Source organism: Phascolarctos cinereus, unplaced genomic scaffold (genome assembly GCF_003287225.1).
Source record: "Phascolarctos cinereus isolate Bilbo 61053 unplaced genomic scaffold, phaCin_HiC Scaffold_2;HRSCAF=192, whole genome shotgun sequence".
In the NCBI taxonomy this organism is placed as follows: domain Eukaryota; kingdom Metazoa; phylum Chordata; class Mammalia; order Diprotodontia; family Phascolarctidae; genus Phascolarctos; species Phascolarctos cinereus.
Window position 1 is genome coordinate 292,859,935 of NW_027555625.1, and position 18,695 is coordinate 292,878,629.

At 41.3% G+C, this 18,695-nt stretch overlaps 1 protein-coding gene across 1 annotated transcript in view; it reads right to left on the minus strand.

The window, feature by feature from the left end:
• PEPD (peptidase D) overlaps window positions 1-18,695 on the minus strand; it is a 257,325-nt gene that overhangs the window by 186,619 nt on the left and 52,011 nt on the right. Inside the window, exons 4-6 of the mRNA XM_020985026.2 lie at window positions 14,728-14,791; window positions 2,569-2,616; window positions 579-640 (exon numbers count right to left, since the gene is read on the minus strand). Of these exons, the coding sequence (XP_020840685.1) occupies window positions 579-640; window positions 2,569-2,616; window positions 14,728-14,791 (174 nt within the window). The remainder of the gene's footprint in view (window positions 1-578; window positions 641-2,568; window positions 2,617-14,727; window positions 14,792-18,695) is intronic.

Consider the following 18,695-nt stretch of genomic DNA (forward strand, 5'->3'; position numbering starts at 1 on the left):
AGAGTCCAGGGGTTGTGTGTGTGTGTGTGTATGTGTGTGAGACAGAGACAGAGAAACACAGAGAAATAAATGGAAAATATAGATGATGTAAAAGCAAAGACTATCAGTAAAAACTTATTTTTTTCTTAAACATAGCCTAGGCAAGAGGAGACTTTGGATTGTGCAGAGGGATAAAAATTCAGCTCAAAGAACATAAGTTTCAACTACCAAAAGTAGGGAATCAAGTGTTTCCAAGGAAAATGAACCTTCTCTGCCAATGTTCATTAAGTACTGACTGTCACGTACTTGCTTAGGTTAGAACAAAGCAGAAGCACAGTGTTTTTTCTTTAAACTAAAACTTGAAAGGCTTTCTGGCAGCCAATTTTTCTCAACATTTTCTAAACATACTAAAGGAAGCTTGTTCTAAAAAAAAATCTTTGTGGCTTTAACAACTAATTTGTAGTTAAAGAAACACTTGTAAGAAAACTTAATTGGACAGAGCATAAGGATTCATTAAGATGTGCAAAACCCCCATGACCCCTTCACCACCCTGTACTCTCCTCCCCCCTCCCCCAACCCTAGCCCAGGTATTAACTTACTGGCTGATGCCTTCAAAGGAAGCCTCCCGGCAGACACTGCCGCTGTCTGTATTAACACCACGCTGAGAGGGAGGAGAAGACAAAGAGAACCATCTTTGTCAGTACAAGCCCAACACCATCTTAACTCCTGGATTTCCAAAAATGTGATTAATCAGATGGCCCACACAAGCACCACAAAGAGAGAGCGGGGTGGCACACTCACAAAGGCCTCAAAAGCCAATTCCCATCCTTCCCATTCCCCAACAGCTGAAACTGTTCAACTCACTAACTTTAAATTCTGCTTTTCTGTTTCCTTCCTCATCACACCTCACAGGAGTGAGACAACAATGCAAAACTACAAGCTGCCTACAGCACTTCAGGGAAGGCGAAGGGAAGGCAACACAACGGTGTCCCAGGATCCTTCATAAAAGCCTCCCCCTGTGAGTCGATAAGGGCAATTGTCAGCTAATGGCCAGGCAGCTCACTGACTGAAGGAGGGAGGGAAGGATGGCCTGAGGATTCTAAATCTCCAGCCATGGATGACAAATCTGGTTTCCCCTTTATTCGGCACACACAAATCCCATTAACATTAATAGATCCCAGAGAGTACTGTCAAAGTTAGCCCATCTTCAAGATGTGGAGAGAAATCTTATACAGGACAAGCATTTATTACTGTAAATCCATCAAGATGCACTACGTTCTTTCCCCCTCCCCAGTGGTAGAGAAACTCTGACTGCACAACAGAAGAAAACAACAGAAAAAATAAGTAGTGATTCAAAGGTAAAAATGAGTCATCGTTAGATTAGCAAGAGATTTTAAAATAATGTCTATTCCCCAAGAAACTGTCTAATTTTACTCCACAAATAGAACACATTAAAACAATTCTTTGCCCCATAATCATCCAATATAACTTCTCTGCTGAGCAGTCAAAACAACAGTTCAACAGAGACACCTTGCTAGAAGTGTTGAAAAAAATAATGAAGAGAAAATGTTTCTGGTAAAGATCAAATAATGAAGGAGGAAAAAAAATCATCTGGGCAAGTAAGAAGAGTTGCATTTTCCTATTTTAAAAATTAATACTTCTAATGGAAGAAATTCCACTGACATAAAATGGTAGATTACTTCAAGTGGAAATTCAAATCAAGGTTTTCCTATATTACAGTCCTAAGACAATCATCACCACCACCACTACTACCAATTTAGCTTTATTAAATACTTTCTGGGCATATGACAGTCCCAGATGTTAAAGGAAGAAGCTGAGGCCATTGATCTTCAGAGCCTTACTCTGCTGAAATGCTCAGTTCACAATATGCCCTCATCGTCAAAGATAATTCAAAGACGGAGGAAGTGTAAAGGGTTTATATTGGTGTTTCTTTAAATTCCACTAAGAACTGCATAGGAGAAACAGAGTAAAAAGTGACTGAAACTCTGTTTACAGCATTCTAGAATGTGAACTATTAGAGCTAGAAAGGATCTTATCTAATTTAAGCCCATTATTTTACAAATGGGGAAATTAGACAGGAACTGACTTACCCATGGTCACACCATGGGTTAGCATCAGAGCAAGGACTAGATCTCACACCTCCTGACCCCCAATCCCATCATGCTCTTGCCATAAAATTTAGCCCAGTGCATCTTTGCTGGTGCTGTATTTGCTATATGTGTCAGTACTGTCTCATTGTTCCAGCTTTACTCCTTCAATAAGGTAGCATCTCTGTGTTCTGCTGGCCAGTCACACTTGGAAGCTGCCATATGGCACACTGAAGAGGTAGCCAACATCCTCACCACAAGACTCCCAGACAGATACACTGGAATGTGATTTCCACAAGTTATTGATGAGATTTAATCAAATGGTGAAGAAACTCATTAAATATTCATTCTTTCGTTATTTTATTGCCCTTCACTACCATATGAGACTTACCTGCACAAGGAGAGGTTTATAGTTCCCTACTCTCTGTGGCAGACTAACACAAGCCACCAAAAAATCTCTGAAAAAACAGGCATCACTTACCAGGGTAAGAAGAACCGATGGAGTCATTGAAACCAAGACCTTGGCTATCTAAAATTTAAAACAGAAAATTGCATTTGGTTATTAGAATCCATTAAAAAGATACGATGCAAGCACCCTAGAAGCAAGCAGTACCAAGGCCAACCACAGAAGTCACAGGTTCCCTGTTAGACAAATAAAAGCCAATTGGTTTGAAAGAGATTCTCTTCTGTCTTACCATCTCCTTCTCTCCTAGAGACTGGGAACCAGGATTGTTTAGAAGGGAAAAAAAAAAAGGAGAACCACCCTAGGGACATGTGTTAACAGCAGTGTGTCTTGTAGACTTGTCACGATCTGTCTCCATTTACCATCATGTAATGATTTCTAACAATTACAGTAGCTGAAACAAAGGGAGGTAATAGCATTTGGGGATTACATCTGCTATTGTCCTTGGGAAAGAGAGCAGGGACAGGAGATAACAAATGTGTAGGCTAATGGTTTTTTTCCTCCAAGATGACTATCAGGACACAAGAGTCAAGAATAATGGAAGAGAAATGTGGCCATTCCTGTGCTGCCCAATAAAACTGACGCAGGCCAATGCCCCTCTCTGACACAGCTGTAAGCTGTATGTTTGTTGTTCAGTGCAGTGGATCATCTTTTATTGATTACAACTGCTTGAGTGGACCCCAGTTACCTCCAGGGGCGATGAAGCATTTCCAAGCCTACGCTGACTCCAGTCCTCTATCATTTCCATCGAGACCCATTAGCAGCTCACAGTCATCAGCATATTCTGTTCTCATGCCACAAAAAATTAAAGGAACACACAATGCTGTGTCACATCCACTGAACACTGAGGCCCATCACTGAATAGCTCATCAACGTCAACCTGGGCCCCTCATTTCCATAGGCGAGTGGTCTCTTGGGATCTCTTAGCTTTTATAAAACCTTCTCTGCTAAACGCCCTTGCTTTCCTTCAAATGGCAGCCAGTGTTTTCAGGCAGGCTAGCTTCTATGAAAATTTAAGGAGAAAGGAGACAAACACAGCATGTATAAGATGCCTTGTGGGTTTGTTTCTCCATTCTGAGAATGTACAACCACTTCCCTGTAGAACCAGACCAAATTTCTGAGCCAGGCCCTGTTTGCTACTCCACTGGTACTCATTCTGTGGGAATGGTGATTAAATGGCCATTGTTGCATTAATGACAGACACAAGGTCGGTGACTTTGAATTGATCAGACACACCTGGAGGACAAAGTCTCTGAATGAGTGATTTTTTTTTCAGAGAACTAAAGTTTAAGTATTTGCTCTAAAGAGCCAAAAATTTTTTGAAAAATAATGACCGTTTTAAGGTAAATGTTTCTTTTTATAACTTGCTCCTTGCCTTGTTGAACAGCGTGTGTTAACTGAACATAATTTAACCTTTTCTTGATGACTCATTATTAGGAGCATAAATTATTGTCCTGAGCTGTGATACAGCAATATCCTTAGTGCCTGCTGAGGAGGACAGGGCAGTGTGTCCCTGTCCTGAATGATATACATGTCTAGTTCTTTTGGTCCACTAGATTTCGCTCTCTCCTCCTTTGATATCAGCTGTGACTCACTGCTTATGCTCTGCATCCATTATAACTTGAGAACAATTAAAGGGCACCAGAGGAAAGCAGGTAACTATAGAAGAACTGAAAGAACTGTGGGTTTGGAGTCAGAGCCTTGGATTCCAATCCAGGCTTGGCCCTCTTACTAGTCATGTCACCTTAGACAAGTCACTCCCCCTCTCTGAGCTTCAGTTTCCTTATCTGTAAAGTGAAGGAGTTGGATCAGATGGTCTCTAAGTTTCTTTCCAGCTTTAAAGACTGCGATCTTAAAATTATTAAGCTAATAACCTAAATTTCATATACCATACTAAACTAATAATGCATTCAAACAATCAAAAGGTGTTTATTAAGTACCTACACTGTGCTACACACTGGAAATACAAATACAAAAGGGAGACAGTTCCTGCCCTCAACAAGCTTAAATTCTAGGAGTAAAGATTGGGCAGGGGCAGGAGGAAAGAGATGCAACACGTTCACAGATAGCTATAAAATACATACAAAGTAACTCAGAAGAAGGCAGAGTACTGACATTCTTCTACAAACTAAAGAGCAGGAGCTTTGAGACGGCTATTTTTCTTACCTTTCAGGGCCCTTTTCACTTTTTTCCACATTTGTGGCTATCTTACAGTTAATTGAGAATGCTCAGAATGTGACCACTGGAAGCAATTTTACTAGAAAGTTTTCCCATATATATATATATATATATATACATATATGTATATATGTATATATATACATATACATACAAGAGGAAATTCATAGAGCTTCCTGCGATTCTGGGACATCCCAGCAGTTAGGGGCATACAATGCCAGCTGAGCCAATTGAAAGGTAACATTCTCACCCCTCTCCACCATCCCATTCTCCTTTTGTCATCATGACCATAAGTAACTATTCATTCTAGGGGTGAATGAAGGTATTTTCTCCCAATTCTCACAAGTTAGGAATCTGCTTTCCTCTCCTGTCTTTCAAGAAAGTTAAAAGGGCTAAAGGGGAAGAGATTCTACAGACTCCATCTCATTTCATGTAGAATTGGCTCTTTTTGGCCCTGATATACCCTCAGGAGAGAGATGGGTGGGTAGACTAGAGAGGTTAAGGTGGGGCTTCTTTTTGCTTTCTGATGACTTTAGGATACTCAATAAACCATTCTTGGGAGCTAAGACACAAAGGATGCTGTTAAAAATGAAAACCGGCCCCTAGCATTAAGTGTGTAAGTTCACCATTCAGAAGTCCTCCATTCTTATGGCAAAGAATGCCTCTATTTTTACTGAAAAACACTGGAATTGGAAACCAATTTATGTTGGAGCATTGTACTACCCCCACCCCCCTCCCAAAAAAAACCATGGATACCTTTTTAATAGAATTTTTTTCATCTTGAAATAAAAATGCCAGTTAGTGGCTGGGTAGGCTCTTGCACAGAGATGGACTCAACAGAGATCACAGACACGAATCACTGGCAGCATCAAGTATAAACTCCAGGATTCCACTTCCTAAGGCACCTGGTATTAGCCAACAGACCACGTATCCTTCAAGGTTTAAGAGAGACAAGTTACTAATATCGGGGCCTTCAAAGGACACTGACGTTAAGATGTATCTTATCAGAGCAGAAACAAAATGTGAAAAGAATCCCCATGTGGCTAGGGGGTGGAGCAGCAACAAGTCAGAATTCAAACTCAGCAGGTTCCTCACTGCCTCTGATGCTTAAACAGACTTTAGATAACTGACAAGGCACCTTGTTCCATGCATGCAAATAATTTTTGGAACTATTCTAGATATTCCAATCATGGATATTAAAATGACAGGTCATATCCATATTAATACATTCCCTAGCCATTATCAGATACCACAAACAGCATGGTGCCGAGGATACAGGAAAATCAGGATTTATCCAGGGCTGGGCACTGTGGGGGTTCCAGGAAAGAAAACACAATCTTTTGGGAGAATAAAAAGATAAAAACAGCCAGAGAACACTACTAGGCAAGGCACATCATGTGCTAAACCAATAAGTAATAGCTAACATTGATGTAGCACTTTACATACATTATCTCACCTGATCTTCACAGTGACTCTATCAGTTGCTATTATTATTCTCATTTTACCAATGAGGAAACTAAGGCAGAGAGAGGTTAAGTGACCTGCTCAGGATCATACTGCTAGTAATTGTCTGAGACAAGATTCAAGCCCAGGTGTTTCTGATGCCAAAAGAGTATTTTGGGCTGTGTCAGTAAGGGAACCCTTCAGAGAAGAGAGAGATTCCAACTGGGTCTTCTAGGATTTTAGAGAGAAATCAAAAAGGAAGGAGGACATTCAAGGCAAGAGGAAGAGTCTAAACAAGGGTGCAGAGGAAGTAATGAGCATGAGATATGTGCAGGAGGCAGTCGGTCAGGGAGTGAACTCAGGTGGAGTGGAAGCAGTCTCCGCCACATTTCTTAGAGAGGTGGTAAAGCTAGTCCCACCCTGTTTGCTTTTCCAGAGCCAGCCAGAGCCATACCCCAGATGCCAGATCCAAAAAAAGAGCTTCATTCCCCACAGCGTACAACCCTGAATCATATCCAGGAAACACAGAAAAGACTATCCCGCCACAGCTTCCTCACCCCTGTACCAGGCAACCCTCCAAAACCCTGGCTTGAAAAGAAAATGTTCCCCAGGCCAGCAAAGGGAGACTCGGACTCTGGCAAAGGAGGATCTGCTCTATGGGGGACACTGGGTCTGGAGAAAATCTGACTGTGGTTACCCAAGCAGCTCTGCACAAAAGTCACCCCCCCCCCTTGGCAGAGATGCTGTTGAGTTCCCTAATTTTCTAAAGATGGCCAGGTGCATAAACCCACGGAGAACATCTGCTCATGGGAGAACTTGGAAGAGAAAATGTGGCTGTGCAATTGCAGTTGTTCAGCTATTTCTGTAAGTACTTTTATTTGGGCTAAGTCAGGAGGATGAAGCTGGAGCCTTATTTGTGAGGAATCAGCCAACTTAGAGAAAAGAGGACAGTGGCATCTGTGACTGTCCAGGGGAAGGTATGGTGAGGTCATGAGGTCCCTGGAGGCCTAAGTAAGCTTCTCCATCAAGCACTCTCTCCACTGATCAGCAGCACTGAAACCAATATGGTCACTATATGCATGCCCTGAACACAAGTTCCTTTTGACTTTTCAGGTATAGATGGGATCAGATCTACTCAGGACTGCAGACACACAATTCTAATGGGCCACATTCTGCTAGCTGAATCAGCTGCTCTCTGCATGTGAAGTATTCTGGGAAGTGTATTAACTCTAAATTACTTCCTACTGTTCACTAAATGGTGCCCTTAGGGCCTGAAAGACTTGGACACATTTAAAGCTTCATTTACCTACATCTAAGGATGTACCTGATAGAATCAGGTCTACAAGGCAAAAACCTTCTATTTTGTACCTTATATCTGTGTCACTGGTTAATGACTGCAATAGAGAAGAACAATTAGCATATTCATTAATTAGGGTCTTATTTACAGCCTTCAGTTGAATCTTTTTCTTCTTTCCTTCCTTTTTTTTTTTTTTAAAAAGAGGGTAGGTCTCCTTATTTCACCCAGGCTGGAAATGCAAAGTCTACTCATGGGCTAGATCCTACTACTGATGAGCACGGGAGCTCTGACTTTTCCAATTTGGACTAGTCACCCCTCCTTAGGTAACCTGTTACACCCTTTGACATACACACCCTGCTTCCAGAGGCTGACCACATTGATGCCAAACAGTATGGACACCAGATTGGCATAACTACCATAGTTCAGAACTCCAGAACAAGAGATTCACCAGTCTCAGCCTTGCCAAGAGACTGTGCCACTATGCCTGGCCTTTAGAGAGTCAGAACAGGGCATCAAATAGAGCTGTGCCATAGGACCAGATTTTAACCCAGGTCTTCCCCATTCCTGCAACAAGGACCAATCCAATGAACCATGACACCCCAGGCAAGTATAAAAATGTATTTATTTTAACCTAGATCCTCTGACTGCTGAAGTCATTAATGTCTTTTAAGAAATGATAATGCACTTATATTTCTACCCCCTCACGTATCATAAGCGGAGATCCAGATTCAGCAGATACTAAACTGCAAGTGTATAAAGAAGGTATGGGGGGAGATAGGAAATGAGGAAGGGTTCTCTTTACAATTAAAGATCTTTCCAAAAAGATTCTGATTCAAAAATTTCTAACTGCAATTCCATACAGTAGAAACTGATTACTGTCTGAGCTGTAAGTTGTGAAATACCACCACCATCACAACTCATATAAGAAATTCCCTGGGAGAATTAGAAAGAGTAGGATAGTGAAGACATATGGAGGATAAAGGGACAAATAAAGGGAAATATTTCTACTGGAGAAGAAGATCCAAAAATTTACACCAAGAGAAAATATTAAAAGCTAGGAATTGAATTTTTATCCTAGAGGCAATAATAGGGCGCATGGGCAGGTGATGTGACAGGATCAAACCTGTGTTTCAGGAATACCAACTTGGCAACTACATGGAAGAGAGAGAGATGCAGACAGAGATACCAATTAAGAGGCTTACTTTAAAAAAAAGAAGAAAGAAAGAAAGAAAGAAAGAAAGAAAGAAAGAAAGAAAGAAAGAAAGAAAAGGGGCTAACATACTAGTCTAAGAAAGTAGTGATGAAGGCCTAAACTAGGGTGGTAATTGTGTGAGCAGAGAGAAAGAGATGTATGCAAGATACACTGTGGGGACACAATTACAATGGCAACTTGTAATTGGCAACTGGGGGCAGAGTAAAAGCAGTGACTTACTTGAGATCGTCCCCAAACCCCTCCAAATACTTGTAAAAAATTCTAGAGGAGCAGAACCCACAAAAAGACAGAATGAAACAAATTTCCAGCCCAAGACAACCTGGATGGTTGACTGGAAAGGTATACTGCACCAGGCTGGGAGAGGAGCACAGTTTAGTGTGGGCACAAAGGCAAAGACCAGGCCTCGGCAAACCTGGAACAGGCTTCAGGGCACTGAATCACGGGCAGCTGTAGCAGTTTCCAGACTTCTCAACCCACAAATGCAAAGACACCTTAGAAGGTCAGTAGGAAAGGCTTGTGACTGTGGTGAGAGAACTCAGTCTCAACCCCAGTCCCAGCGCAACCCCAGGTAGTGGCTCCCTCTGGAGCTCGGCCCACAGACTGAGGGGGAATCGAGTGGCTTATCAGAGAGGGACTGCAGGGATGTCTTTACTAGTGCTGAGGTAGGATTCTCTTGCTTTGCTTGTGCTTGGATCTGGGTGGCAGTTGTGGGTGGCCGTCTTGGGGCACGGAGGAGCACTGGTGTGGTGGAGCTTATAGTGGGAATAGAAAGAGAATCCTCCTCACAGTTCCAAGGCAGAAAACAGTGCTTGTGGTCACTCACAGACCAGAGTACAGGCCAGAATAACCCTTGATCGTACCACCTTAGAAGAACTAAAAATTTACAGGTTCCTAGAAGTATCTCTGAAAACACCTGCACAAAGCTCGGGACAGTACATTCGCCACACTGGAAACAAACCTCTATCTTAACAAAGATTTAAAACTCGAGTAATTGGCTGGGAACATAAGCAAAATGCACAAAAAAAGACAGACCACAGAATCTTTCTTTGGTGGCAAAGAAGATCAAAACATACAACCAGAAGAAGACAACAAAGTCAAAGCTCCTACATCCAAAGCCTCCAAGAAAAATATGAATCAGTCCCAGGCCATGGAAGAGCTCAAAAAGGATTTTGAAAATCAAGTAAGAGAAGTAGAGGAAAAACTGGGAAAAGAAATGAGAGTGATGCAAGAAAATCATGAAAAACAAGTCAACAGCTTGCTAAAGACCAAAAAAAATACTGAAGAAAATAACACCTTAAAAATTAGCCTAGAGGACTTCTGCTTCTGGGAGCCAAGATGGCAGAGTAAAAAGGTAGTTGCTCTCACTCTCCCCTATCAACCTCTGAAAATCCAGAAAATATCACCCCAGAAAAAAACCCTGGAACACCTAAACTAGAAGAAAGACAGGGAGCAGCAGCCCAGCAAACGGGTCTCCCAGTGCCTCAGCAAAAATAAGGGAAGCAGCACTACAAAAGGCCCCAGGCACATAAGTGCCCTGCAGCATTCATCTGAAAAGAGCTGAAGAAAGCAACATAAAGTCTTCCTAAAGCCCCAGCCTTGCTGATTCCAGCCCAACACCAGGTAAGCTGCCAGAACTCTACAGCCTCCAATTGCCAACATAAGAGGCCCCAGCACACAAAGCCAGTGACCAAGACCTAGGCTCCCAACACAAGAAGCTTGGGTCAGTGCCCTCTGTTCCCCAGCAGGAGAGCTCAATCTCTTTAAAGGCCAGGCAATAAAGAAACACCATGAGTAGAAAGAAATGTACCATAGATTCATATTATGAAAAGAGTGAAGATCAAGACAGAAATTCTGAAGAGGACAACACTGTCAACAAACCCACATCTGCAACATCAAAAGGGAATATGAACTGGTCTGAAGCCCAAAAAGCCTTCTTAGAAGAGCTCAAGAAGGATTTTAAAAGTCTAATGAGAGAGGTAGAAGAGTCCTTAAAAAATACAATTGGCCAATTGGAAAAAAAGTACACTGAAGAAAACAAGTCCCTAAAAAACACAATTGGCAAACTGGAAAAAAAGTACACTGAAGAAAACAAATCCCTTAAAAATACAATTGGCCAACTGAAGAAGGAAGTACAAAAACTAACAGAAGAAAACAATCTGTTAAAAACTAGAATTGGACAAATGGAAACTAATGACTCTATGACAGTGCAAGAATCAGTCAAACAGAAACAAAAAAATGAAAAAATGGATGAAAACATAAAATACCTCACAGTAAAACAACGACCTGGAAAATCGATTTAGGAGAGACAATTTAAAAATTAATGGACTACCTGAAAATCATGATGAAAAAAAGAGCCTGGACAGTATCTTTCAGGAAATCATAAAGGAAAACTGCCCAGAAGTCCTAGAACCAGAAGGTAAAATAACCACAGAAAGAATACACCGCTCACCACCTGAAAGAGATCCCAAATTGAAGACACCAAGGAATATAATAGCAAAATTCCAAAATTACCAGATGAAAGAGAAGGTGCTGCAAGCAGCCAGAAAGAAACAATTTAAATATCATGGAACCACAGTCAGGATTACACAGGACCTTGCAGCTTCCACATTAAAAGACTCCAGGGCATGGAACATGATATTTTGTAAGGCAAAGGAGCCTGGATTGCAGCCAAGGACCAACTACCCTGCAAAAATGAGCATGATTCTTCAAGGGAGGAGATGGATATTCAATGAAATAGGAGACTTCCAAACCTTCCTCATAAAAAGACCAGAGCTCAACAAAAAATTTGATCTTCAAGTACAAGATTCAAGAAAGACATAAAAAGGTAAATGGGACAGAAAGATACAAAATGTTGTTAATAAGGGCAGACTGTTTACATCCCTACAAGGGAAGATGACACTTGCAACTCTTGAGAACTGTATTGTTATTACACCATGTTAAAGGAGTATACATAAAGGGGTGGATATTAGTTGACTTTGATGTAATGATAAAAAAAAATCTAATCAAGTGGGTTAAATGGATCCAAGTAAGTGGATTAGTCTGATCTTAGAAAATGTACTGAGAAAGGAGGAGGCAGACAAGGGTAAATTACATTACAGGAAAAGACAGAAAATCCTATTACAGCAGAGGGAAAGAAGGGAGAGGGGGTGAGCATTGTTTGAACCTTGCTCTCATCAGATTTGGCTCAAGAAGGGAATAACATAATCAGTTAGGTATGGAAATCTAACTTGCCCTATGGGCAGTAGGAGGGAAAGGGAGAAAGAAAAGGGAGGTGGGATGGAAGGGAGGGAAGAAGGTGGGGTGAAGGGAAGAGGAGGGGATAATAGAAGGGAGGAAAGGCTGAGGGAGGCAGTGGTCAAAAGCAAAGTACTAGTGAGGGGGGAAGGGAGAGAGGAGAAAGAAAAGCATAAACGGGGCAAAAAGGATGGAGAAAAAGACACAGATAGTAATCATAACTGTGAAAGTTGAATGCTTTCTTTTTTTTTCTCTTCTGTTTAGTTTCATTTCCTCTTTCTGATGGTTCCTCCTATTGGTTTTAATTTTTACTTATAACTTCACTAATGTGAAAATATGTTTAATAGCAATGTAAATATATAGCCTATATCACACTGTGAACTGTCTTGGGGAGGTGGTGGGGAGGAAGGCAGAGAAAAATTTTAAACTCAAAAGCATATGGAAGTGATTGTTGATAAGTCAAAATAAATTAATAAAATATGCAAAAAAATAAAAAATAAATAAATTAGCCTAACCCAAATGGCAAAAGAGGTCCAAAAAGCCAATGAGGACAAGAATGCCTTAAAAAGCAAGAATTGGGCAGATGGAAAAGGAAGTCCAAAAACTCACTGAAGAAAATACTTCATTAAAAATTAGAAGGGAGGGAATGGAAGCTAGTGATTTTATGAGAAATCAAGACATTGTAAAACAAAACCAAAGGAATGAAAAAATAGAAAACAATGTGAAATATCTCATTAGAAAAACAACTGACCTGGAAAATAGATTCAGGAGAGATAATTTAAAAATTATTGGACTATCTGAAAGCCATGATCAAAAAAAGAGCCTAGACATCATCTTTCAAAAAATGATCAAGGAAAACTGCCCTGATATTCTAGAACCAGAGGGCAAAATAGAAATTGAAAGAATCCACCAAAGAGATCCCCAAAAGAAAACTCCTAGGAATATTGTAGCCAAATTCCAGGTCAAGAAGAAAATATTGCAGGCAGCCAGAAAGAAACAATTCAAGTATTGTGGAAAATTGTGGAAAACTGAGATAACACAAGATTTAGCAGCTTCTACATTCAGGGAGCAGAGGGCTTGGAATATAATATTCTGGAGGTCAAAGGAGACAGGATTACAACCAAGAATCACCTACCCCACAAACTAACTATAATCCTTCAGGGGGAAAAATGGACATTCAGTGAAACAGAGAACTTTCAAGCATTCTTGATAAAAAGACCACAGCTGAATAGAAAATTTGACTTTCAAATACATGACTCAAGTGAAACATGAAGAGGTAAACAGGAAAGAGAAATCATAAGGGACTTATTAAAGTTGAACTGTTAACATTCCTGCATGGAAAGATGATATTTGTAACTCATGAGACCTTTGTCAGTATTAGGGTAGTTGGAGAGAAAAAATTATATGTATGTATATAGAGAGAGATAGATAGATAAATAGAGGGCTCAGGGTGAGTTGAAGATGAAGAAGTGATATCTGGAGAATAAAATTAAGGGGTGAAAGAATTATACTGGAAGAAAGAGAAAGGGAGAGGTAGAATGGGATGAATTATCTCACATAAAACAGACAAGAAAAGACTTTTATCATAGAGGGGAAGTGGGGGAAGGTGAGAGGGAATGAGTGAATCTTATTCTCATTGAATCTGGCTTAAGGAGTGAATAATATACACACTCAATTGGGTATGGAAATCTATCTTTTCCTACAGAAAAAGAAGGGGGAAGGGGATACGAGAGTGGGGGGATGATAGAGGGGAGGGCAGATTGGAGGAGGGAGTAATCAGAAGCAAACACTTCTGAGGAGGAACAGGGTCAAAAGAGAGAATAGAATAAATGGGAGGCAAGGCAGGAAGAAGGGAAATATAGTTAGTTTTTCACAACATGACTACTATAGAAGTGTCTTGTATGACTACACATGTATAACCTGTACTGAGTTGCTTGCCTTCTCAATGAGGGTGGGTGGGGAAGGAGGAAAGGAGAAAATTTGGAACCCAAAGTTTTAAAAACAAATGTTAAAAATTGTTTTCACGTGTAACTGGGAAATAAGATATACAGGCAATAGAAATCTATCCTGCCTTACAGGAAAATAGAAGGGAAAGGCGATAAGAGGAAGGCGGGGAGGGAACGGGGCAGATAGCAGGGAAGGTAGATGAGGGGAAGGGCTATTCGGAACGCAAGTCATCTTGGTGGGGGGAGGGATGAGATGGGGAGAAAACATGGAACTCGAAATCTTGTGGAAGTGAATGATGAAAAGCAAAAATAAATAAATTAAAACAAAAACCAAAAAAAGCTTAGGGAAGTGAATGTTGAAAACTAAAAATAAATTAATTAAAAAAAAAAGACTTGGCAACTGGTTAGATACAGGGGCTGGGGGGGGGGTAAGAGAGCAAAGAGTAGAGGGTGACTCTAGGTTGCAAAGCTAGTTGACTAGAAGAATGGTGATGCCATAGACAGAAATAAGGAAGTTAAGGGAATGTGGATGGGGGAGAAAAATAAGCTCCAATTTTGTACATGTTGAATTGAAGAGGTCTGATCAAGGTGGAGTTAACCAGAAGGAAGTTAGAAATGCAGGACTGGAGATCAACAGAGAGTGGAAGGCTAGATAGGTCTGCACAGAGATGACAGCTGAATGGGTGAAAGCTGATGGGGTTACCTAGAGAGTGTCTAGAGAGAGAAGAAGAACCAGAACCAAAAGCCCAGTTTCTGCTGCACAGAAGAGTATGATGAATTAGGAAATTAGACCCAATTACGTAAAATTACTGTTTGGATGAATCACAGTCAACAACTATTAGTTAAAACAACAAAAAGACACTCACGTCATCTGAATACTGCACATCATCCACGGCATACTTCTCCTTGAAGTGTTCACGGGAGTGAATCCTTTAAAAAGCCACAACAAAAGTGACTGGTTAGTGTCACAGCACAGGCCATATCTAATTAATGCCAATGAAAAAAAACAAACAGTGCTCAGGGAAGCACGCACCCCCAGAATTCTAATTAATTAATCAAAAAGCATTTATTAAATACCATCTATGTGCTAGACACTGCATGGGTGCTGGGAATACAAAGACAAAAGTTAAAGAGTACCTCCCCCCAGAGAGTTTACATTCTATCTATGGAGACCACATGTATAGGTACAGGATCACGGATAAAGAGCTTAAGGGTCTCACACAAAGCATGCATGAGGCAATTTTTAGGAGGGGCTGCCAGCAGCGGGGTGTCACAAGCTGAACACCAAAGGAAACTAAGGATTCTAAAGGTAGAGGTAAAGATGGAATACATATCAGGTGCTGAGAGAGTTGGTCTGTACCAGGGCATGAAAGAAAGAGATGGAATATTCTATGGCAGGGATGGGAAACCTGCAGCCTGGAGGCCATATATGGCCTTTTAGGTCCTTGGGTGTGGCCTTTTGACTGAGTCCAAAGTTATCACACAAATCCTTTTATTAAGGGGATTTGGTCTACAAAGTTTGGATTCAGTCAAAGGGCTGCACTTGAGGACCTAGAGGGCTACATGTAGTCTCAAGGCCACAGGTTCCCACCCCTGCTCTATGGGAAGAACAACAGTTTGGCTGAAATATAGACTACAAAAAGGAGAACTGTGCATATTAAATCTGGAAAAGTAGATTGGAACTAGGCTATAAAGGGATGTAAATGCCAAAGAGGAGTTTGGATTTGATCCTGGGGTAATAAGGAGCCATGGGAATTTTCTGCTCAGAGGAATGACATGGACCTAAGGACCTGTGTCTTAGGTATATCAACTTCAACAACCACAGGGAAGATAGATATGAAAAGGGAGAAACCTGAGGCAAGGAGGGCAATTAGGTGACTACTGCAATAGTTTAGGCAAGAGATGAGAAAAGCCTGGGTTAAGGCCCTGTTTTTATGGGTAAAAAATAAAAATAAGCATAATAGCTAACATTTAACATTTACATCGTGCCAGGCACTGAGCTAAGAGTTTAACAAATATCTCATTTGATCCTCACAACAACCTTGGGAGGTAGGTACTATTATTACCCCCATTTTACAGATAAGGAAACTGAGGCACATAGAGGTTATGTGACTTGCCTACAGTCATAGAGCTAGTAAGTGTCTGAGGCCAGATTTGAACTCGGGTCTTCCTGACTCCAGGCCCAGTGCTCCATTTGTTGCGCCACTGAGTTGCCTCTATGGAGAAAAGGATATAAATATGAGAGATGTGGATATAGAATCTAAACTACATGGCAAATGAACACAAACTGGGGAAGGAGAGGTTGAGGTTCAATGAGGAGTTGAAGATGATATTGAAGTTATGTATCTTGGTGACCAGAAGGATGGTGCCCCCAACAGAAAATGAAGTATAGAAAAGGAGAAGTGATGAGCTCTGTGTTAGACATGTTGGATGTAAAATGCCTAAGGAACATCCAGTCATGGGCAGTTGGTGATACCAGAAAGGATAAAAGGAAACAGACCAGGATCTGTCATCTTCATAGAGGTGATATCTAAATCCACAGAAGATGATGAAGTCATCAAGATAGTGAGAAGGAAAAAGAGGCCAGGATGGAGCTTAGAGGTATATTCATAGTTGCTAGATAGGAAATGTATGATAAGCCAGCAAAACAAACTGAGAAGGAGCAGTCTGACAGATAGTACATAAACCAAGAGGGAACTATGTCACAAAAACCCAGAGAGGAATGAATATCTAGAAGAAGACTGAAGTCAACAGTGTCAGGCACAGAGAGGTGGCATAGTGGATAGAATGTGGACCCTATCTCAGACTCTTACCACCTATGTGAGTCTAAGTCACTTAACATATCTGTGCCTCAATCTTCCCATCTGTAATTTAGAGATAATAACAGCACCTACCTCCCAAGGTTGTTGTAAGGATCAAATGAGTATGTAAAGTGCTTTGGGCAGCTAGGTGGTGAAGTGTCTAGATAGAGTACTGTGCTGAAGTTAGGAAGACTCAACTTTCTGAGCTCAAACCTGGCTTCAGATACTTACTAGCTGTATGACCCTGAGCAAGTCACTTAACCCTGTTTATTTCAGTTCCTCATCTGTAAAATGAGCTGGAGAAGGAAATGGCAAATCACTCCATTATCTCTGCCAAGAAAACCCAAATGGGGTCATGAAGAGTCAGGCATGACTAAAAGATAACTGAACAACAAAGGTGCTATATAAAGGCTAGCTATTTATTAGCTATTATTATCATCATCATCATTAAATGTTGAGTGAAGAGAGGTCAAGAAGGAAAAGCACTGATAAAAGACACTCAGCTTTGGTAAGTAAGGAATAACTTGCACAATGAGAGAGTAGTTTCAACTGAGGGATGAAACCAGACTGCAAAGTGTTGAGAAATAAAAGGGGAGAAAGCTGAAGCAATGACAGCAATAGCTTTTTCTAGGAATTTGGCTATGAAAGGAAAGAGAGAAAGATGATGATAGCTTGAGGGGATGGTAAAATCAAGTGAGGGTTTAACCAGGCGTGGAGAGCCTGCAGCCTCGAGGCCACATGTGGCCTTCTAGGTCCTTGGATGTGGCCTTTTGACTGAGTCAAGTTTTACAGAACAAATCCTTTTATTAAGGGGATTTGTTCTGTGAAGTTCTGATGCAGTCAAAGGGCCACATGGGGTTTTGAGATATAGAACGAGGGGTTTGGAGATATAGAAAAGCGAAGAGAGAGGTCCTGGTGAATGGTCTATGTTTTCTCAATAAATGATGACAGAAGTTCCTTAACTGTGAGGGTGAAAGGAGGAGGAGTACAAATGTGAAGAGAAAACAGAAAGTTTAGAGCAACATTCATAGGGAGTTCAATAAAGAATAGATTTGGGAGGAGTAAAAGAATGGTCTTGCTTCAGGGAAGACCTAGTTGAGATCAGGCAGCACACGGGCAGTAGGCTAGTCAGCAGGATTGTGTGACCTCCTACCATCACTGTCCAGAACAGAAAAAGAGGAAGCAGAGAGCAGAAGTAATCCAGAGCTGACAACAACACAGAGTGTAAGGGATTTTACAGCTCAGCATCCAAACGACTAACACTGGCCCAGAGTGACACAGCTGAGCGGTCTGAGGCCACGCCGGAATTCAGGTTTCCTTCGTTCAGGCCCAGTGCTCTATCCACTGCACCACCTAGAATGATTTTTGAGGTCATGAAACTATGTGACCGAAATCAGGATGGCACCTTGGTCAGAAATAGGGAAGTGCAGAAGTGGGGCCGGGGATAGGTTTAGGCGAAAAGATAACTTCAGTTTTAGATAAGTTGAGCTTGAGATACCTAAGGGATATACTCAAGATGAACCATCCACTAGGCAACAAGAGGTGTGCGAGTGGAGCTTGGCTATAAAAAGGAGGTGAAGTAGAAGCCAAAAATCTGAAGAGACAATGTGGTGCTTGTTGCTTCTCGGATCCTGACTCCATCCAGATTTCATCTCCTGACTCCAGGCATTTTTACTGGCTTTCCCCAAGCCTGGCATGCTCTCCCTCCTCATCTCCATCTCCTGACTTTCCTGATTTCCATCAACTCCCAGCTAAAATTCCACCTTCTACAAGGTCTTTCCCAATCCCCCTTAATGTCAGTACCTTCCCTCTGCTGATCACCTCCAATTTATCCTGTACATAATCGTGTCTGTGTATATTTGTTCTCATGTTGTCTCCCCCATTAGACTGAGCTCCTTGAGAGCAGGGACTATCTTGTCTTTGCATCCCCAGCACTTAGCACAGTGCCTGGCACATAGTAGGCACCAAAATGCTTATTGACAGAGGAGAAAACTGAGGCTCAGAGTGTTCCTGAATTCCAATGGTGAACTTTT